Source organism: Antechinus flavipes, chromosome 2 (genome assembly GCF_016432865.1).
Source record: "Antechinus flavipes isolate AdamAnt ecotype Samford, QLD, Australia chromosome 2, AdamAnt_v2, whole genome shotgun sequence".
NCBI lineage: Eukaryota > Metazoa > Chordata > Mammalia > Dasyuromorphia > Dasyuridae > Antechinus > Antechinus flavipes.
In genome coordinates this window covers 472898030-472918164 of record NC_067399.1, presented here as the reverse complement: position 1 = coordinate 472918164, position 20135 = coordinate 472898030, and the positions used below count along the sequence as shown (strand labels likewise).

General features: G+C 33.5%; 1 protein-coding gene across 1 annotated transcript in view; it reads left to right on the top strand.

Moving 5' to 3' along the window:
• The first annotated feature begins 1109 nt into the window (after window positions 1-1109).
• The window catches only part of UBA2 (ubiquitin like modifier activating enzyme 2), a 30170-nt gene continuing 11144 nt past the window's right edge, over window positions 1110-20135 (top strand). Inside the window, exons 1-9 of the mRNA XM_051979717.1 lie at window positions 1110-1372; window positions 4293-4376; window positions 6178-6248; window positions 8023-8087; window positions 11095-11195; window positions 14435-14556; window positions 16066-16133; window positions 16434-16555; window positions 18038-18137. Coding sequence (XP_051835677.1) covers window positions 1235-1372; window positions 4293-4376; window positions 6178-6248; window positions 8023-8087; window positions 11095-11195; window positions 14435-14556; window positions 16066-16133; window positions 16434-16555; window positions 18038-18137 — 871 coding nt within the window. The 5' untranslated portion in view covers window positions 1110-1234. The remainder of the gene's footprint in view (window positions 1373-4292; window positions 4377-6177; window positions 6249-8022; window positions 8088-11094; window positions 11196-14434; window positions 14557-16065; window positions 16134-16433; window positions 16556-18037; window positions 18138-20135) is intronic.

Here is a 20135-nt window from a genome sequence, read left to right as displayed (position 1 = left end):
GGGGTTAGTCTGCTCTCTAAGGATTAGATAAAATGGCTACTCCCACTTCTTGGTCTGATTAAGTCTTGTTTCACTAGGGAACTTTTCCCCTATTAATTGTTAAAACCCCCTTCCTCGATAACTTGTGTGTGCCATTCACATGACAAAATAGCAAAACCTTAGTAACCTATGATGAATGCCTGACATTTCTTTATGTCTGCAGCTGAATCTGTTATACTTTTTTTTTTAATACTATTATCTATATGTATATCTATAGATCTATATCTATATCTTAGCTATTCCAAATCTAAATCTATTTACCTCATGGTGCTATTTTACCACTTTATAAATTCTAGAAACCCCTTCCTCCCCCAATCTGGGGAGGGACTGTAATACAAAGATTACTTGAACTTTTAGGCAGAGATGATCCCATCAGTGCTCCATGCTTTCTTTAACACCCACCAAATTACCTTATTATAGAAATGTGGTGATAAATTCTTCTTCATCTTAACGTATGATGACGAAGAGATAGATGCCTAATACATCTTTAGTTACAACCACTGTGTATTTGCTTTGCACAATAATACCTTATGGCCTGATAGCAACATATTAATACTTGTTTCAAGGGCCTCTTTTACTCTAACAAAAAGGAAAAGAGTCAACAAAACACAGAATGTAGAAAGTAAGTCAAAGTAGTAGCAAGCTGAGCAGTATTAGAACTGTCGACTTTAATCTTTTTTTTTTTTTTTTTAAAGCTAGCGGTACTCTAAGAGATTAATGACAATCATATCTGTATTATTTATATAAGAAAATGGTCTTACTTTTTGTGAAATTCCTAATAAGAGTTGCCTGGGGACTTGAGAGATTGTCATTTATCCAAAGTAACAATGCTAGTGAGCTTCAAAGGCAGGACCTGTCCCTCAGAAGTTAGATTCTATCCACAGTTTGCCAAAACTAAGTCGTGTTGCCACTTCACACAACAGGGAAACGTTAAGAGGCGGCACCACGTGGCGAGCCCGCACCATCATTACTATGGGCAAACACACCCACTAAACTGCGAGAGGAGAAGATTGCGCAGGAGCGGAAATACCCATTTCCTCCCCTTCTTCAGTTCCGGTTCGCAGCGCCCGCCTCACTGTTCCCCTTCCGTCGTCCTCCTTTACTGTTCCCTCCCTCCTTCTGCCAGCCCGTGTGTCCGTGGGTCGGACAGTGTGTCCGTGGGTGGGTCCCGGCCGCGGGGGGGAGGGTGGCCACTATGGCTCTGTCGCGGGGACTGTCCAGAGAGCTGGCGGAGGCCGTGGCTGGAGGCCGGGTGTTGGTGGTCGGCGCGGGCGGCATCGGCTGCGAGCTCCTCAAGAACCTGGTGCTAAGCGGCTTCGCGCACATCGACCTGGTGAGGAGCGACGCCGGGGGACGGGCACTCGGGAGGCCGGGCATGAATCAGTACCGACGGGGAGGGCGGCGTGAGAACTCAGGAGAGGCGTGGGGATCGCAGAGGGCGAGGCAGGAGGGACCCGAACGGCCCCTATTCTGAGGTCCGTGGGAGCGGGGCGGACATGGCGGCGGCTCTCATAAGAAGGCGCCGGGTTTGCGCGGGTAAATAGCGGTGGGACGAGAATGGCTATAGCCGGGCGGGGGTGAGGAGGGAGGGTGAGGGTGGCGAAGGGAGCGAGCAGGGAGGGCTGAGAAGGCGGGGCCTGGGACCCCTGCCCTTCCCCCGCGGCCTCACCACCTCCCCCCCTCCGCCCCCTTGGGCTTCGAGTGTTAAGAGTCTTCTCTTCCCGAGGGAGACGCACTTCACTTGATTTTCTCCCTCCCCAATATCTTTTTTGAGAAAAGGCAGGGGGCGGAGTAAAGGATGCTTCACGTGGGGTTCCCCCCTCTTTTCTCTAAACCGGCTGTGAGGGGGCGGGCTTGTTATTCTGCAGCTGAAGAGTGTTCATTGTATGGGGGAGGATTTTGGACAGTTTTAAACACTGGTCATAGTTACAAATCTTCGAACCCACGTTTTTTTGAGACAAAAAAATTAAAGTGCTTCCTGTGTTTTGTTTTAAAGTCTAAATTACTTCCAGGGTTTATAGTAGACCACTAAATCCTCTTTTTTCCCCTTCCCTACCTGACGTGGTACCGAGCAGATTAATTTGAATTTGAGAAAGGCAGGACTTAAAAATGTTTGCCAGCATGTGTCTTTCACTACCAATCTTGGGTCTTCACTTTACAAGTGTCATTTATTTGGATGAAACTCGGCACAGGCAGTTCCATTCTTGCTACTAAAAATATTAGTTGCATCTATCATAAAACTACACACAAAAATTTCAACCTTCACTTTCAGTCAACTAAAAATAGTGGCCTGAGGAGCTGTTGCTTTCACCTTTTTCCTTGGTCCAAAGGTTTCTACTTTTTAATTTCACTGAATTTTTATTTTTTGAGTTTTTTGTTTTTGTAAGCAAAATATACACAAACTAAATTGTGTCTTGGAAATACTATATGATTATGACTTTTTCAGTTTGATTGATGTTATATATTTGGCTTAATATGCTTTCATATAGGAGAGATAAAAATGACTGATGATGGGCATCTCCTAAAGTAAAACTGCTATCATTGTGTATGTGGTTCTGCTCTAAGTCATTGAATTAGATAGGTTATCTTTTATGTACTGCATATATCATTGATATTGGTTGATTTACATGTAATTTTTACATGTTTAAAAGTTTTCTATTTAAGTTTTAAAAAGTCCTTTGAAAGATAAGTTTTTGAAATAAAATAGTTTGTTACTGGTGCTATTTTTGGTTCTTGTGTGCTCCTGAATTTGTATGAAAAAGATCTGACGACTAAAAAAAAAGTGTAGGATGATTAAAGATGCTTAATTTGAAGTCAGTGCTGCCACTTTAACTGATTTTTGTGACCTGTGTGGCAAATCATTTAAATTCTTAGCTATAGATTATCATTTGTAAAACAAAATTGGGAATTAGCTCTAAATCTGATATACTGAACACATTTTTCACTGCCGATTAAGTGGACTAATAACAAAATTTGTAAAGTTAGAATTTTGATACTTAGTATGACATGACATAGTCAAACATGATGATGTCTTAAATTTTTTGACTTGAAATTTTTTGGGGAAAAATGTCACAGAAGTATGAATCTGAGATTGAATTTGGAAAACAATCCATTGACCAAATTGACTTGAAATTTTATTGTAAATCCAAAAAATCCTAAATAATTCTTAAGGAAATTGCTTTGTGGAATTTCACAAATCAAAGCATGTTTTAAACTGATAAATTAGATAACTTTCTGTAAGTTAATTAAAATGGAACCAGTGGTTTTTCATTAAACCATAATTGTATCCATTTCCATGTGAAAATACCCTTCCCGCATAGAAAGCACGCAGTTTCAAATGTGTGATTTTGTCCTGGTTTAGTGTATTAGTTTTATTACATTTTTCTGTTTAGCCACATTTCTTTTTATTATTCAAAAAGCTTTTAAACCTAGAGGAAAAATTATATACAGAATTAAACTTTTTTTAGCCACATAATTAAACTATCACATTTTTCCAAACAGTTCTTTTTTTAGTTTGTTTATAATTCTTGAAGTATATTTGTATATTTCTTAATTACATGTGTGTGAATAAAAAAATTAGAATTGAGGGAGACATGGGAGGATCTCCCACCAGAAAATATAAATTGTGTTTGCTGAATACAATAAAATGCAGAGCTCAAATAAGTACTTACAGAGCCTAGAAATCTTTTTAATTGAATTGGTGCAGAAGTAAGATATATGATACAAATTGCAGTTGCAGATATGCATTAGTGCTCATTCTTCTACTTTTTTTTTTTTTTTTTGATCCAATTTCAGGTTTTTACATGTAACTTTGACTTCCAGGATGATATGCAAGAAAAGCATGTCATCCTGCAAGCTTTTTTACAAATGATCTTTAAAAAGTTATCCTTAAAAATGAAGTCTTGGAGTTGATTACTTATTAAGTAATCATTGTGTGTGATGATTGATCCTAAAATAAGTTTTTAAATGATTGTGGCAAGTTTAGAAATCGTGGATTCTTAGGATTGATATGTGTTTCTGAAATGTTTAATTCTTTACTTTTAAGAAACTTATGCCATATGTTTTTAATATTGTTTTTTTGGAGGCAGGGTTTAGTGACTTATCCAGATTCACACTGTTATTTGAACTCAGGTCCTACTGACTCTAGATTTGGTGCTCTATCATACTCTGTGCTATCTACCTGTCACCCATGCTATCCTTTAAATATTTTCACATTGTATATTTTAAACTAGTTGGATTTTGTTCATTTGTAGATTGACTTGGATACTATTGATGTCAGCAACCTCAATAGGCAGTTTTTGTTTCAAAAGAAACATGTTGGAAGATCAAAAGCACAGGTAAATAAATAAAGATTTCTTAATATTTCTCTGTTGCAGTGGTGTCAAACTCAAATAGTTCCCTGGGAGCTACATATTGACATTTTATATGTTTTATTGTATGTTTACATATTTTGTTAAGTATTTCCCAATTATATGTTAATCTGGATGCTGGAGTGTTTGATACCACTATTTCATTGTACTTTGCATGGAGCAAGTAGCCTACTTTGTGATCAGAATGATTCTTATAATCTATAGTAATGGAGAAATCTGGGGATAGAAGTGGCTTGTTTAAATTGAAAAGAGAATTAAAAATAGGACTGATGGGAGTTACTTATCTATTATTATATGATATCAGGTACTATAATTAGAGTTACTTCTTCAACAACCATTAAGTTCCTATCAACTGCAGAATTAGGTAATGAGAGAAGACGAGATTAAATAAGATACTGTCTCTAATTTTGTGGAGGTCACAGTCTAGTAAGGGGGCATGACATATTTTGAATCGATACAAAATGATAAATACACAAAACAAGTAGAAACTTAAGTGCTACATAATTTACAATAATCTGTCATTAAAATTAAGTGTCTTTGGAATACATCCCATTAAAAAAAAAGGAACAAATTTTACTTTCTACTTGTTAGAATAATATAATTAGTTTTTTCTTTGAATCTATAATGAGTTTTGTTGATTGAAGACAAAGCAATGTTACTAGTAAATGTATGCTATTGGTAGAAAGATCTCTTTGAGAATTAAATGTTAGATAAATCAAATAAACTGGGTGGCTTCATTTCTTTGTGGGTTTTGAAATGAAACCAACTAAATAGACATGACATTGAATGGGAATTTTCTCTTCTTTCTGTTAATTTTTTTTTTTTATAACTTTTTATTGATAGAACCATGCCAGGGTAATTTTTTACAGCATTATTCCTTGCACTCACTTCTGTTCCGATTTTTCCCCTCCCTCCCTCTACCCCCTCCCCCAGATAGCAAGCAGTCCTTTACATGTTGAATAGGTTACAGCATATCCTAGATACAATATATGTGTGTAGAACTGAACAGTTTTCTTGTTGCACAGGGAGAATTGGAATCAGAAGGTATAAATAACCCAGGAAGAAAAACAAAAATGCAAGCGTTTTATATTCCTTTCCCAGTGTTCTTTCTTTGGGTGTAGCTGCTTCTGTCCATCCTTGATCAATTGAAACTGAATTAGCTTTCTTTAACAAAGAGATCCACTTTCATCAGAATACATCCTCAAACAGTATCGTTGTTGAAGTACATAATGATCTCCTGGTTCTGCTCATTTCACTTAACATCAGTTCATGTAAGTCTCGCCAGTCCTCTCTGTATTCATCCTGCTGGTCATTCCTTACAGAACATTAATATTCCATAACGTTCATATATCACAATTTACTCAACCATTCTCCAATTGATGGGCATCCATTCATTTTCCAGCTTCTAGCCACTATAAACAGGGCTGCCACAAACATTTTGGCACGTACAGGTCCCTTTCCTTTCTTTAGTATCTCTTTGGAGTATAAGCCCAGTAGTAGCACTGCTGGATCAAAGGATATGCTCTGTTAATCTTTTTAGTTAGATTTCACTGAGTTCTCATATATGTGATAGAAATCTGAGTAGATTTCTTTTTTTTTTTTTTTTTCTATTCATCTTAAGGATAGCAGAAGGATTAGATAGGAGAAACAATTCCAAAAGTCAATTTCCTCCATCAGAAAAACAATAGTACATTTATCTGAAAGTGCATACTAGAAATCAGTTTGGAATAATTCTAGAAATAATTTAAATTTTTTTTTTCATTTTTAGGTTGCTAAGGAAAGTGTATTGCAGTTTTACCCAGACGCTAATATTATAGCCTACCATGACAGCATCATGAAGTATGTATTTTGGTTGTTAACTATTTCACTGATTTGAAACATAATATCTCTTCCCCCTTCTTCCCTCCCTCCGTCCCGTCCCCCCCCCCCCCCCGCAATATTTCTTCCTCCCCTTTGATAAGATTTTAAATAGCTAAGCTGATTTATCTTCATAAATTAGTAGCTATTTCATCTGGAAACTTACTTAAAGGCTCTTTGGGTTTTAGTCAAAAGATAAGAGATATAATTTAAGTAGTGTCTTTAAACAGGGCAGTTCTAGATTTCTCTTGTAATTCAGATAAGTCTATCTATATGAAGTTCTTTAATAATATTTTACCATATATTCCTCCCTGTCCATGCAAATTAACAAAATATAGGCATTAAGTAATTTCTTTGAAGAGATGATCACCAAATCTTTTATGCTCATCTCTAGTTTCTTTTCTGAGGTATAATCCTATCTAACCTACTATCTTTTAGACATCCTGAAGTAGAATTTTTATAAGCTTGTCAAACTCATGTCTAAAACTGAATTTACAAATTTTTCAAAACTATTATTTTCTATTATCACTGTGCAAGGAACCACTATCCTTCATTTACTTGAACACTGTTATGTTTAACTCAGGTAGGTGGCAAGGTATGTAGAACCATGGGCCTGGAGTTAGGAAGACCTGAGTTCAAATTTGGCTGCAGACATTTATTAGCTTTGTGATGTGGGTCCAGTCTCTTTTTTCTGCTTAGATTTCCTCAGTTGTAAAGTGTAATGGCATTTACCTCTCAAAAAAATATCAGATGAGATAATATTTATAAAGAGCTTAGTATACTTGACATGTTATAGATATTTAAAAAGTATTTGTTTTATTTCTTCCTACTCACTTTGGTCTGCTCACATATTTAATACTTTTTCAGTTTTGTCATTTTTATCTTTACATCTCTTGAGTATGCCCTTTCCACCTATAGAGCCATAATTCTAGGTCAAATCCTTCTCAATAATATACCTCAAGTTTCTTTCCATATCAATCTAATCTCTCTTTAGCTGTCAAGGTGGTATTTCTCAAGCATGTCTAATCATATCTTTCTCAGTATTTTCTTTTTCCAATTACATGTAAAGATAGTTTTCAGCATTCATTTTTTTAATTAAAATTTTTTTAATAATAGCTTTTTATTTTCAAAATACATGCAAAACCTTGTGTTCAAAATTTCTCTCCCTCCCTTCCCCTCACCTTTCTAACCTAAATAACAAGCAATTCAATAAAATGCTAAACATGCAAAATCCTTCTACATATACCTCTGCACCTACCATCAGCATTCATTTTTGTTAGATTTTTAATTCCAAATTTTTTCTATCTTTCCTTTACCTCCCTCCTCTTCAGGACAGCAAGCAATTTGATATATTATACATGTATAGTAATTGATTATCTTTCAAATAATCTGGATACATAACTTTGGAATCGTCTTATTGAAGAGCCTTTCAAGTTAGCAACTTACTATACTGAGTCAGATGCTTTTGTTTAGAAAATAAAATTGGCTTTTATTCTGTATACTTTCAGTCAGTCATGGAACTATAAAGATATAGTCTGCTGTAGAAGAAATTGTATTAAGATTTCCTAATTGCTAATAGCTATTGAAAAAAGTAAACTAGAAAATATTTCCTTTCCATTTAGTATACATGAAAGTAGATGTCTCACTTGTAGTTCCTGTGCTATCTTAGTTTCTTTAAAAATGATAGGTAATTGCATTTTAATGAGCTAACATAAGGCTATTGTTTTTTGTGATTGTTCTTTCTTTTATTTCATAGCCCTGATTATAATGTGGAATTCTTTCGGCAATTTACATTGGTCATGAATGCGTTAGATAACAGAGGTAAGAAGTCAATAAATCCTAGTTTTGTGTTTTCTGATGATTACTTTTGTGTTATTTCTCAGACCCAGATTATAAAAATATGGAGAAAATAATAACTTGATAACTTCTTTAAAATAGTACTTAATTGAATTATTTTCCTTGAAATACAGAGCAATGGACAAAACAGACTTTTGACAACTGGCTCTTTGAAAATATATGTATAATAAACTCTGTTGTCTGCATTATTGGCATTTTCTTCTTCATTTTTTCTTATGTCTAGCCATCACCAAGATAATAAGCCCTGATATGTAGCATTCAGTGAAAAATGCTTACCCTAAAAATTTAGTATTCAGTTCTCAAGCTGATTGGAGCGTACCTGTGATGAGTTTGGGATTTGTATCATTCACTGAACTTCCAACTTATTAGTACAGAAATAGGGGGGGGGGGAGAAGGAGAAATAATTGTGTGTCAAATTCCTTTTTAAAAGGAATTTGAGAGAAGCAGGCAACATAGGGAGAGTGTAAATTTAGAAGGATCTTGAGAGAGGATGTTTAGTCCAGTTTCCTTCACAGATGACAAAAGAGGCCCAGAGGTCCTCTTTTTTTTTTTCTAGAGAGGGAAAGTAACTTAATAGTCCTAGGTTGTAAACATAGCAGGACTGATATTCAAATGTGGGTGGTGGTTTTTTTTTTTTTTCCCCTCCAGTTGTACTAGACTCCCTTAGTGGGAAAATGCTGGATCTGGAGTTAGTGAGTTATAGAACTTAGGTTCAAATCCTACCTGTGTAACCTTGAACAAGTCTCTTCACCTCCATTGATTTCATTTACATTAATTTTTTAAAATGGCGATCTCTAAAGACTTGTCTAGCTTTAAATCATGAAATCTGTTACTTAGGAGGGTAGAGCAAGTTGGGAATAGAAATGGAAGGAGTTTATTGTCATGTTCCAACTTATAGCTCCACTTCCACTTGGTTATGACACTAGAGAAATGTTTCTGCAGATAAGAATAATGCCTGCTGGGTCATAAAATTTTTAGAAGAGCCTTGTTAAAAATAACTTGTTTGATAAAAAAGTAAAGATTGCTTCAAAGATACCTAGGGATATGTATCTATATTTGTAGAAGTCTTCAAAACTCTTAAAATTTCTTAGAAACTTGAAACTAACTGTAGATACCATGATTTGGCATCAATGGACTTGGGTTTGAACCCCAGCTTTTCCACTTAGTATCTGCATTTTTTTTCATAAAGTTCAGTTACTTCTCTTTGGCCAAATACCATTTATTAAGTATCTTCTTTATTCAAGATTATGCTAGACATTGGAGATACATAAAGCCAAAAATGAAGCACTTACTGCCCTTTAAGAACTTATTGCATCTTTATTGATCTGTTAAATGAAAAAAATGAACTGATGACTTCTAAGACCCATTGCAAATGTCATGCCATGAGTTTATCACATAGGTTTCTATGGAATGGAGGGTCCAGGTAACTCTCTGGAAATTAGCATTAAAACAAAAACTAAAAGTAGATTATATTTTAATCATAAAGCAACTCTAAGTGAATCTTACTTTCTTTTTAACTTCAATAATAAATTTGGATGTCTTTTAATATAGAAAAGAAAAACACCTTAAAGACCCATTTAAAATAATCAAGTTATACGGACGGAGTTAGTATTTTCTTACTTTTTAGACTCCATATCAGAAATTATGGCATTGTGGATGTTGATTATGATTAGCTGCCTTAAAAATTGTTCTCTATAGAAGAGGTATAACTTCAGTGATTTGGCTAGGTTTCCACTAGCCTTAAATTTTAAAAATATTTTTATGTTGACATCCAAGGCAGTTTTAATTTGTCTTGAATTTCTGTCATTTCTAAGATTTATTGGCTTCTTTTTGCACTTTTCTTTCTGTTATTATCTACAGTTTGATACATTATGTTGGAATGGAAAGAAATATTAGCATTTATAAATGAGACTCAAAAAATTTTCTCTTAGTAGTGAATGCTTAATCTTTTTTTTTCTTTTTTTAACAATAGTTTTTTATTTTCAAAATCTATGTAGTAATGATAGTTCTCAACATTTACCATTGCAATTCCCTGTGTTCCAATTTTTTCCTCTCTCTATCCCTCATCTCCTTCTAGACAGCAAACAATCTAATATATGTTAAACATGTACAATTCCTTTACACATATTTCCACATTTATCATGTGGCATAAAAAAAAATCAGATCAAAAAGAGAAAAAAAATGAGAAAGGGAAAAAAAAGCAAGCAAACAACAACAAAAAAGTCGAATATACTATATTGTGATCCATATTTAGTCCATATAGTCTACTCCTCTTTCTGGATACAGATGACTCTCTCCCTTTCTCTCCTTTATGGTCTCTTTGGGGTACAGATCCAGTAGAAACACTGCTGGATCAAAGGATATGCAGAGTTTGATATCTCTTTGGGCATAGTTTAAATTGTTCTCCAGAACGATTGGGATCAGTTCACAAGTCCACTGACAATGCATTAGTGCCCTAATTTTTTTTTTTTTTTCGTCTTGGTCAATCTGAGGGGTGGATAGAGATATGTTAGAGATGTCTTAATTTTGAATGCTTATCTTAATAACATTTAGGAATTATAAATATACTGAATGTTAAAAAAATAATCAGCAAATATATTGATCCTATGTGTTGAGCATTTTTTTCCAACTTAATTTTTTAAAATATATTTAGGCTGTGTTAACTTCAGGGCTCTTAATATATAAAAATAGCATTTTATAATTTCACTGCAGACATCAGATATGTGACTAGCTTTGTAAGCTGAAATTCTGTAAGTTTCAGAGATGTTTCTCTTTTAGTATGGGCTATTAAATGAATTCCTTCTTTTCCTCCCTCCCCTAAAGGAATTTCTTTTAAATGATGTGTATTATCACTGCTAATATGATTGAGGGATGGGGCTCACAGTAAAATTTAAAACCATGAAAAGTTGTTTATTTAAACTGTTCTACTAAGTCAAATAATTGATTTTTATTGTGTTTTATTATCTTTCAGCTGCACGGAACCACGTGAATAGAATGTGTCTGGCTGCTGATGTTCCTCTTATAGAGAGTGGAACTGCTGGTTATCTTGGACAAGTAACAGTTATCAAAAAGGTTATGAGAAAAGATTTATTTTTCTTGAAATATTTATCTAGAACCTTAGAGTCTTAGGGGAGGAATGTTTATTTTTCTGGAATTTATGTAAATATAAGATAATGAACTCAGTTACTATACTTATAAGAGGACTCTGAATATTTCCTCCAGATGGTATAGCCATTGACCTCCAAATTTTAAGAGAACTTTAGAGGGACATAGACAGAAACTGTAGAATCAAGAAATGCCATTTCCTTCCAAACTAATTGCTTAGTTTGAATTGTTTGCTTTTTAAAGCCTAAAATGTTTGAAACATAATGAATCTATCTTTTTATGTCTTTGTATCTAAAATTTATTATATAATAAACTTGTGCTAAGGCTTTCAGAACTTAGTTACTTTGATGATTCTAGAATTATAAATATGGAAAGAACCTTGGCATTTCATATAGTCCATCTTTCAACTTGTAGATAGAAAGGCACTTGATGTCATTCTGCAAAAAATTGTTTTATATACTAGGGTCTAATAGCCTTTTTTTTTTAACCTGTGTGTCTATGTTATATTTAAGTAGGACTTGTGAAAGTTTTGGTAATGCATGCCATTAGGAACCTCACAAGTATCACATATGTGATCACTCATATTCATCTCTTTGGAAGGAAAGTCTAGATAATTTGTTTCTTTGTCTCAAAATTCTTAAGCTATTCTTATCTTATTTATTTTCTTCTCCTGTCAATAAAGAATATTTGAGTGTAGTGATAAAACATTAATGGTTTCTTAAAATAGATCTTTATTTATATCTTTTTTATATTGACCAGATTTTACCCTAGTCACTGTCAACTTTTTCAGAATGCCATTCTTTATGACAAATAATTATTTTTTGTAAAAAGATAGGAAAACAGGAAGAGAAAAATTCAGCAAAATTGAGCAGCATATGTGTTTCTCTCTCTCTCTCTCTCTCTCTCTCTCTCTCTCTCTCTCTCTCTCACACACACACACACACACACACAGATTAACAGTCTAAATGATACATATAATGTTTTATATTTATCAACCCCTGACCTGGAAAGTGGGGGACTGTTTTTTCATGTCTCTATGGAGATACACTTAATCTCTGCAATGTCATTATACTTGGTTTTGATTATTTTGTGGTGGTTCTTTCCATTTATTTCCATTTATGTTATAATCATATATGTTATTTTCCTTATTCTACTTACTTCATTTTACATTATATTTCATGTAAGTTTTTCTCTGTATTCATCATTTCCTTTTTCTTTTTCTTTTCTTTTTTTTTTTTTTTTTTAAATTTTTAATAGCTTTTTATTTACAAGTTATATGCATGGGTAATTTTACAGCATTGACAATTGCCAAACCTTTTGTTCCAATTTTTTCCCTCCTTTCCCCCACTCCCTGCCCTAGATGGCAGGATGACCAATACATGTTAAATATATTAAAATATAAATTAAATACAAAATAAGTATTATCATGACCAAACTGTTATTTTGCTGTACAACAAGAATCGGACTCTGAAATATTGTACAATTGGCCTGTGAAGGAAATAAAAAATGCAGGCGGGCAAAAATACAGGGATTAGGAATTCAATGTAATGGTTCTTAGTCATCTCCCAGAGTTCTTTTGCTGGGCGTAGCTGGTTTAGTTCATTACTGCTCCATTGTAACTGAATTGGTTCATCTCATTGCTGAAGATGGCCAGGTCCATCAGAATTGATCATCATATAGTATTGTTGTTGAAGTATAGAATGATCTCCTGGCCCTGCTCATTTCACTCAGCATCAGTTCATGTAAGTCTCTCCAGGCCTTTCTGAAATCATCCTGTTGATCCTTTCTTACCGAATAATAATATTCCATAATATTCATATACCACAATTTATTTAGCCATTCTCCAATTAATGGGCATCTATTCAGTTTCCAGTTTCTGGCCACTACAAAGAAGGCTGCCACAAACATTCTTTCACATACAGGTCCCTTTCCCTTTAAGATCTCTTTGGGATATAAGTCCAGTAGTAACACTGCTGGATCAAAGGGTATGCACAGTTTGATAACTTTTTAGCATAGTTCCAAATTGCTCTCCAGAGTGGTTGGATGTATTCACAATTCCACCAACAATGTAGTAATATCCTTGTTTTCCCACATCTGTGTTCATCCTTTTCATCATACCTTACAACATAGTGATGTCTCATTCTAATCATAGACTGCAGTTTATTTAGCTATTCTTCAATTCATGGGCATGTAGTTTGCTTCCAATTATTTATTACTACAAAAATTATTGCTATAAATATTTTGATGTATATACAGCCTTTCCTTTTGTGTCAGTGACCTCATTGAGGTATATTTCTAGTAGTAGAATTTGTAGGCCTTTAGCCTAGACATTTTAGTCGCTTTATTTGAAAAATTGTAAATTGCTTTCCATTTTGGTTGTAGAACTCTATCAACAGTGCATCATTATGCCTCTTTTTCTAAAACTTATACAATATTGACTATTCCTATCTTCTGTTATCTTTGTCAGTGTGCTGGATGTTAGGTAAAATCTCAGGGTTATGTTGATTTTCATTTGTTTTAGTAATGATTTGTAGCTTTTTTTTTTTTTTTTAAGGGTTCACAGTTTTTGTTTTGAGAACTGTTTTTTCATGATTATCATTTGATCATTTCTCTTCTTGGGCATTGACTTTTTACAGAACTGATTTTTGACCTTGGTTTGGTAGTATCCTTTTTTTGGTTTTAATGTCATGTGAAATTCTCAAATCAAAGTTTAGATTTAGTAGATTTCAATTTAAAAATCTGATTTTCTATGTGTTTGGGAGGTTAAAATTGGATAGAAAGTCCTGAAATCCACAAATGTATAACAATTCTTGAAAATATTTCTATCCTTTATCTTGAAATGGATTTCTATTGTGGTCTTTGAGATGTATTTAAAGGATCAGTGCATAGTGCATCAATAGTTTTTTTTGTTTTTTTTTTTTTTTTAAGCATTTAAGTGCTTTAAGTAGGGAAAGTATAGTATGGTATATAGAAACCTACAGTAACTGAATACTTGGCTCTGCTAAGATCTTGTATCTAGGTAATAAACTTCCTTTTTTTCTTATCTGTAAAATGAGAAGATTGGACTATGTTGTCTCCAAGGTCCTTTCATAAAAAAGTTTTATGCTTTTATGAAATGCAGTTAGAGTCTATTTGGAGTTGATTTATCTTAAAATAATGAGTTACCATTGTGGAGTGAATGTTTTTCTGATTTCTTGAATCTGCAGGGTGTGACCGAATGTTATGAATGCCATCCTAAACCAACCCAGAAAACTTTCCCTGGATGTACAATTCGTAATACACCTTCAGAACCTATCCACTGTATCGTATGGGCAAAATATTTGTTCAAGTAAGAGGTTATTTAAGAATCTGTTAATGCTTATAATGAGAAAGCAAAACTTTTTTTTATTCAGACTTAATCATTTCTTATTTTCAAATATAGTTAGGAAAATTGAAATATTTTAGTAGTTTTCCTATATGATTATGCATGAAGAGTTCGATAATTTCTATGAAAAGGTTTTTTTCCTTCCCTTTTGGAATTGTCACCTTGGGCCACTTATGGCAAAAGTTCATCTACTTGCATAAAGTAGATTGTCAGGTTCAAAGTATTATTGCTAGTCCTTGCTAGAATTATTAGCATTTTTTGACTATCAAAAATTGTACTGCTATATTGGACATTGAGTTTAGATTAGATAAATTATGAGGTTGTCTTGGCATGCACAATTTTTTGGTTTATGGAAACAGGTGGCTACTTTGTGTTTATAATACAAGATGTTCTGAAAATCTTAATACAATTTTAATGTTAAAATTGCATTAAGACTTTTGGAACATCCTGTATTTGTGTATTTGTAGTGCTCTTTTGATGAACATAAATTGTTTCAATAATTCTTCAGGTAGGGAACATAGGGAGACAATGGTTAAACACAAAAGAGCCAATATCCTATCATCTGATCTTTTTCTTTTTTTTGTTATGCTTTCCATGCTTTAGAATTGGTGGTTTCTGTTCTTTGTGCTTCTTTCCATCTCCTTCCTTGTCCTTTTCACTAGTTTTCAGCTTTTCCTACTATTATTCAGATTCCTGAAGTAAAATAGAGCATATATATAGTTGGAGTTGGAAAATAAATCTGAAATGGGATGCCATATAGACTAAAAAATTTGTATTTTATCCTAGCTACTTTTGCTCAGCAACTTGAACTTACCTTCTTTTTGTAAGGGGGCACAATCTTGTTAAAATGATGTTTCTGCAATTCCTTAAAACTTTTAATGCTTACCTTGAGAATATAGAGATCAACAGTTATTTAGAAAAAGTTCAGGCACAGGTAGATCATTAATTTTCAAGGTTTTATTTTTCAACAATAAAAATAAACTACCCAAAGAAAAGTGTTGATTTATAGAAAGTAAAGGCCAGGGTTTTTTTCTTCCCCTTTTAAGATTTTCATTCATTTATTTTTGTTTATTTTTTGGACAAATCACAATCTTCTTCACATATAGTTAAGGTTCTAAAAAAAAAAGATAAATTGATGTTTTCTAGCATTGAACAATGATATAACGTATATTTTGTTTAAGCTTAAATTATCCAGATGAGTGATTGCATAAAACTTGAGCCTAACTGTAGTAGTAATTGTATATAAACTTGTTGAAATTAAAATATAGTTGTGTTCTTGACTATAATTAAATCATTTAAGTCTATATAAAGCAGATAGGTTAGGAAATAGAAATAACAACACAGTTTAGAAATTTTTCTTATTTCCTGGTAAACTCTGATATAATCATCTCAATCTGATTAGATTTGTGTGAAAATCTTTGTGGGAAAAATGCTTGTCTTTGTATATAACTATTTTATTTTTTTAAATTACAGCCAGTTGTTTGGGGAAGAAGATGCTGATCAGGAAGTATCCCCTGACAGAGCTGATCCTGAAGCTGCCTGTGAGTAAAATATTCTGGCTTGAACTTAGCATTTACTCAAAAGCTTTAAATTTTCATGGCTAGTTTTCTTATTGTAGTTATAAAAATAGCATTTTGTAAGAATGCAGTGCTAAAATGATCATACTTTCCCTTTTGACCCCTTTAATAGGCCCCAAATCAGGTAGGCAAACACTAAATCCCAGGAATAGGTTAGTTACAAATGAATTTCCTAGATAATTTAAAAATATTTCTTCAGCTGAATTTGGTCTCACTTTCGTGTCTTTTGATGTTAAAACTTTAGCCAAATGTTGTCTTTTGCAGGGGAACCAGCAGAAGCGGAAGCCAGAGCAAGAGCATCTAATGAAGATGGAGATATCAAACGTATTTCCACTAAGGAATGGGCTAAATCAACTGGATATGATCCAGTTAAACTTTTCACCAAGGTATGATTTGTGCTCTCTCAAATAGCAAAGTGGTATAGACTATAAAATTCTGTTTCTTTTGAATTCTTTTGAAAGTTAAGTGATTTCCAGGCAGACAACAACTGGTAAGTATCCAAGTCAGTCAGTAAGCAATTATTGAGCACTTTTTATGTTCTAGGGACTGGGGAAACTGGGGATATAGATTGTGGAGAACTGAAAATCTTTTAGGGGAAACAATTAGCAAACAAATATGTACAAACAAGCTACGTAATAGAAAATAATGAGGGTGAAGGCACTAGAATTAAGATGGCAAGAACTTCCTATAGGAGATTTAACTAAGACGTCAGGGAAGATAAGGATGGGGGACATAAGGGAGGGAGAGGAGAACATTCCAAGGGGGAGGCCAGCCATTAAAAATGCCTAGAAGCAGAATTTGAATTAATGAGTCTGTAAAAGTGATTATTTGATAGAAAAAGTTTCAATTGCTGCTAAAACTGATTTTTTTCATTTACGCAGGTAATTAGAAAATTCTTTTCATAGTAATAGGATAGTTACTGTTGATAGCTAATTGTTAGAAAACTTGGTAAGATGCAAAAAGGCATTTTTTCCCCCCACATAATTTCCATAGTATTTAGAGGTGGAAAAACGAAGTAGAAACAAAAGAATTATTTCTAAATGTTTTAGGATATAAGCACTAGGGCTTATTTAAATATATTATATCTGCAGCATAAGGAAAGTCTAAATTCTTCATGATTAACAAAATCTCAGTAATACCTACCCACTCATCTTTACCACTTGAGGTCACAATTCAAACCTCATTTGGTAATTCTTATTGTTTTATTCTTTATTTTCATTTCTCATTCCTCCTACCACATCCTAGATTTAGGTACTCATGTCTTCATGGTTTTTGGAATGCCTGCTCTATAGACAATAACTTGTTTTCTTCTTAGATCTTTTCTCATTTTCAGTCTTTTGGCTCTTTTTGAGACCTGGCTGTCTTCTGATTATAGCTTCTCTTGCTTCCTTTTCCAGCACTGGTTCACTTTCACTTTCTAGTCACTGACATACTGATCAGGATGGAGGAGTTGGAATACTCCTTGTTCTTCACTGCTACTTCTGGGTTTTCCTTCTTTCAACATCATTTAATAAACTCTCAGATGTTGAAGTTTATTCACACCAAACTTAGCACCTAAAATTCTGCTAATTGTTGTCTGCTAATCTCTAGGACATTCCTTTTCTTTCTTCAGTGAGCTGAGTGCTTGGCTCACAGTATTTTTCTCCTCTCCAACATCTACCCTCATATTGTTTTTTTAATATGATATATGTTTTTTAATATGATATGTCCTTAACTCAAAATCATTATCAATATTACAATATTAATGCAGTTATTTGTCCTTGAACATACTAGGTAGTTCTTGGATATTTCGATGTTGCATGTTATTAGCTAACATGTACAATTAAGGGGTTTTTATATTCAATTTTGCCTCTTTTTTTAAAATTAAGCTTTTCAAGGATGACATCAGATATTTATTGACAATGGATAAACTTTGGAGGAAAAGGAAGCCTCCTGTGCCTTTAGACTGGACTGAAGTGCAAAGTCAAGGTAAATATGTACAGATCTTGTGAATACTTAGTTTAAATCCTCTATTCCCATATACAAAAATATGTACCCCCATTTGATTGCATTTCTTATATAACTAAATTATTTTGTTTTGGACATTTTTATACAGTGGAGGTTGTTTTGCTGCCCTCCATAGACTTGATGTCTGCCAGTGATCAAAGAAGTCAGATTTCCGTAATAGCATAGTCTATTCAATAAGAAAATGTTTATAGAATATTATCAGAAATGTTTATTTTTCATAGTAATTGGCATTTTTACAGTAATCCCTTTAGTCATCTCCTCTCTTGTCGATGCTAAACTTCAGAATGTTGAGGGTGGATGATTCAAGCTATTTTGAAGAAGGGGAGGGAACTACTTTAACTTTTTTTTTTTTAAATAGATAAAACCACTGTCCCATGTAGGGTCCCAATTAGAATCAAAGTCCTAGTTTTCTGGAAACTTATTAATTTTATACCTTATGATGGGTAAGACATTCCTGAAAGTTATGGATGGGATACCAGAATTTAATCTTAACACATTGGTCCTGTAGTACAAACTAAAGGACTGCAGTGTTAAACATCTTTCCTCGTCAGAAATATAAGTGGAGTCAATCATTCTTATGTGTTATATTGTAATTCTGTTAAATTACTGCCCAGATTCATTGGGCTTTTATTTATTCACAAAACATTTTTGCTTTTTTGAACAGATGCTTGGTTGCTTTTTTAGATTGAATGTTAACAAAAAATGCATCTTTACTATTATATCAGAGATGAGAGAATTCTAATCCAGAGACTAGTAGAAAATCTGATTATAAGTACAATGGCTTAAGGAATTACTCAAAGGAAAATACTACTGATTTCATTTACAGACAATTTTTTTTTAAGTGAGTTGGAAAAAAAAGTGTTGCTTGCAAACATTTAGATAAAATTTCAGGGATACTAGCTGATTGTGGAATTTTTTTTGTGTTGTTTACTTTTAACTTTTCAGTTGAATTTAGCCTTGTACTTTTGAATTTTTTTCAATGTCTGGACATAAATTCTCTGATTCTTATTTTTTCTTCCCTCTCCCACCAAAAGAAAAGGACCTCTTATCCAGAATATGACCTCTGCTGATAAAATGGCAATAATGCTTGTTTTTATATTGTTGGTGCTCTACTAGAAAGGACTGAGTTCAAATACAGCCTCAGATACTTCCTTCCATTGTGATCCTGTGCAAGTCACTTAATAACCTGTTTTCCTCATCTGTAAAATGAGAATAGTAACACCTGCCTTCCAAGGTTGTTGTGAGAATCAAATGAGATTATAATTTTAAAATGCATAATGCTTGGCAAGTAGTAAGTAATAAACACTATGTAGATGCTAAGTTTTGCTAGCTATTCTACATAAAAAAGTGGTAGAATAGAAAATGGAGTTCAACTTCTATACTTCATAGTTTTCTGTTGGTTTTTACAAGTTGCAGAACATTGACTTTTTGAAGTATGAAGTATGAATGTGAAGACCTATTTGAATTTATCATTTAAATAATTTTTGTTAATTATATGTGTTGTACTTTGATTATTTTAAAATGCTTGTCTGGCATTTCATACTCTAATCAGGGGTAAGGTTGAGAAGTTGTATGTGGTGAGTTACATTATAGTATTGTTACCTTGCACATATTTTTAATGCCTAACAGTTACATTGACTTTTTTTTTTTTTTTAATAGTGACCACAACTGCTTTTGCAGGGAAGTAGTTCTCGCCTTGTCTTCACTTAGGACTTTTCTGACATATATTCATTCTTGAGCTTGTGTCTCCTAACTAGCTTTTCATTATTGTGCTTTGAAAGGAGAGTTGGGTTTTTGAGATTTGTGATTTTTTTTAATCATTATTTAACTTATTCCTTTTTAGTGCTCATTGTTCTGTGAATCATGTAGGGAGAGAAAAATAGAACAAAAGGGGAAAACCATGAGAGAAAAAATAAAGCAGAAAAATAAAAGTAACATAGCATGTGTTGATTTGCATTC